This window comes from Egretta garzetta, unplaced genomic scaffold (assembly GCF_000687185.1).
Source record: "Egretta garzetta isolate BGI_Z169 unplaced genomic scaffold, ASM68718v1 scaffold936, whole genome shotgun sequence".
NCBI lineage: Eukaryota > Metazoa > Chordata > Aves > Pelecaniformes > Ardeidae > Egretta > Egretta garzetta.
Window position 1 is genome coordinate 9,768 of NW_009260034.1, and position 1,890 is coordinate 11,657.

Sequence of the window (1,890 nt, forward strand, 5' to 3'; positions counted from 1 at the left end):
CGCAGATTCGGTTGTTGGCTGCAGCCGCCACTTCCCCTGCACAGCGTGTCCCGTGCCTGAGGGGCAGTTAGCCCGTGAGCTGTCCTCTGCGAGGGGTGAAGGGGCCTGGGATGGCCTCAGCCCCCGGAGAGATAAAAGCACCCAGCACAGGGAAGAGATTTGCTTGGACAATGAGCCAGCAAAACTCACCGGTTCTCATCCCTGGTGGTGTACCTGGGCTGGGGATCGGGGTCATCACTGTTGAAGTCGTAACTTGCCAGGGGGTCCTGTTGCAAAAAAAGGCACTGATGTGAGCAAACTGCCTTTCGGTGTGGGCTCTTGCTCAACACAGGCGCCTGGCAGCATGGGTCGCCCTGCCTGCCTGCGAGCTCACTGCCTGCCTAGCCCGGAGGGGGCAGGGGGGGGGCCCCTCCGCACCCAGCAACTGCGTGGGGTTAACCTGGAGCCATCGGAAAGGGGGGGGTCACTAGAGGAGCACAACCCTGCAGGTCGCTGTGCTGCTTCATCGTACCCAGGCTCGCGTTCACTGAGAAAGCAGAGCACAGAGAGCTGCCCGAGGGTGAGCCCCGCCGGCCGTGCGCTGAGGGGAGAGGAACTACAAACCGCTGAACGATGTCGGTATAACTAAGGTTTGCCTGTTCTTTCCTCTCCGCTCTCGGAGCACGTGAGCGCTTACCAGCTTTACTGGCTTTGCAGCTTGCTGTAATTACATCTATTTTGGGGGCTTGAGCGTGTACAAGTTCCAACGTCTCCTTGATGTGAAAATTCACCGCGGGAGACACCAAATCTTTTGATCCAGCCACGGGGAGGCTGAGTTCCCACTGCAAAGTCCCACGGGCGGGATGAAGGCACCAGCTCCCACCCTCCCCTGGAGACAAACACGCCCCGAAGGAGCCGGTTCCTGCCGCCCGCGCCGCTCAGCCTGTGGTAGTTACGTAGTTGGCAGACAGGTCCGGGTGGTCCTTCTCGATCCCATCATCCAGGACGGTCAGCACGACCCCCAGCCCCGTGTACCCTTTGCCCCAAGCAGTGAGGATGTTCAGATCGGGGTTGATGTCATTGTTCTGGAAAATGGATTAGATTTGATGAGCTGCTGGGCAGCGGGCGGTGACAAAGGCGGGTGACCTTCAGGGACTCTTCTGCTGCCTCATCACAAGTCAGCATTAGCCCTGCTTACGCGCCGGGGAGGTGATTTGCTGGAGGATTAGAAGAGAGCGACCGGCAAAATCTCACCATGTACCACTGCTTATGGAACCAGGGATCTGTTGGCACCACGCTGACGCTCCTCTTCGTGCGCCTCTTTACGGTTTGCTGCTCAAACCAGAGGACCTGGGTGGGAAGCAGTGTCGTGGGTGTCAGGCAGAGCCTTCCCCGCCCTGCACGCCTCGGTCCCTGCAACCGCCTCCTCCCTACCTTCGGATCCTTCGCCAGGCGCATGTTCCAGCCCCAGTGTCTGCTTAAGGCTTTCTGCCTGGTGCCGCGGTGTTTGAAATGGTAATAAGGCTCGCCCTCCATCACCTGCAGGCGCAAAGAGCTGTTGTAAGAGATCCAAGACAAGCAGCCGGGCTGGGGCCGCGCGTGCCAGCTCCGTGCGGGCTGCGGCGATCGGCGAGGTGCGCTCCACGCGAGCTGTACGTGGTGGGGACGAGCAGGGAGCACCCCGGGAAGGCCCACGGCTGCCCTTCGCGTTTCCTCGCCTGCCCGTGCGCACACGGAGCCTGGTAGCATAGAATAGAATCAAAGAATCGCTTTGGTTGGAAAAGACCTTTAAGATCATTGAGTCCAACCTTTAACCTAGCCCTGCCATCCCACCCCCAAACCCTGGCCCTCAGCACCTCATCTCTCCTTCTTTTAAATCCCCCCAGGGATGGGGACTCGACCCCCTCCCTG

At 59.9% G+C, this 1,890-nt stretch overlaps 1 protein-coding gene across 1 annotated transcript in view; it reads right to left on the minus strand.

Annotated features, from left to right (window-relative positions):
• Positions 1 to 1,890, minus strand: part of PCSK4 (proprotein convertase subtilisin/kexin type 4) — a 9,321-nt gene that overhangs the window by 5,554 nt on the left and 1,877 nt on the right. The window contains exons 2-6 of the mRNA XM_035896566.1: positions 1,414 to 1,518; positions 1,234 to 1,329; positions 936 to 1,064; positions 190 to 266; positions 32 to 56 (exon numbers count right to left, since the gene is read on the minus strand). Coding sequence (XP_035752459.1) covers positions 32 to 56; positions 190 to 266; positions 936 to 1,064; positions 1,234 to 1,329; positions 1,414 to 1,518 — 432 coding nt within the window. The remainder of the gene's footprint in view (positions 1 to 31; positions 57 to 189; positions 267 to 935; positions 1,065 to 1,233; positions 1,330 to 1,413; positions 1,519 to 1,890) is intronic.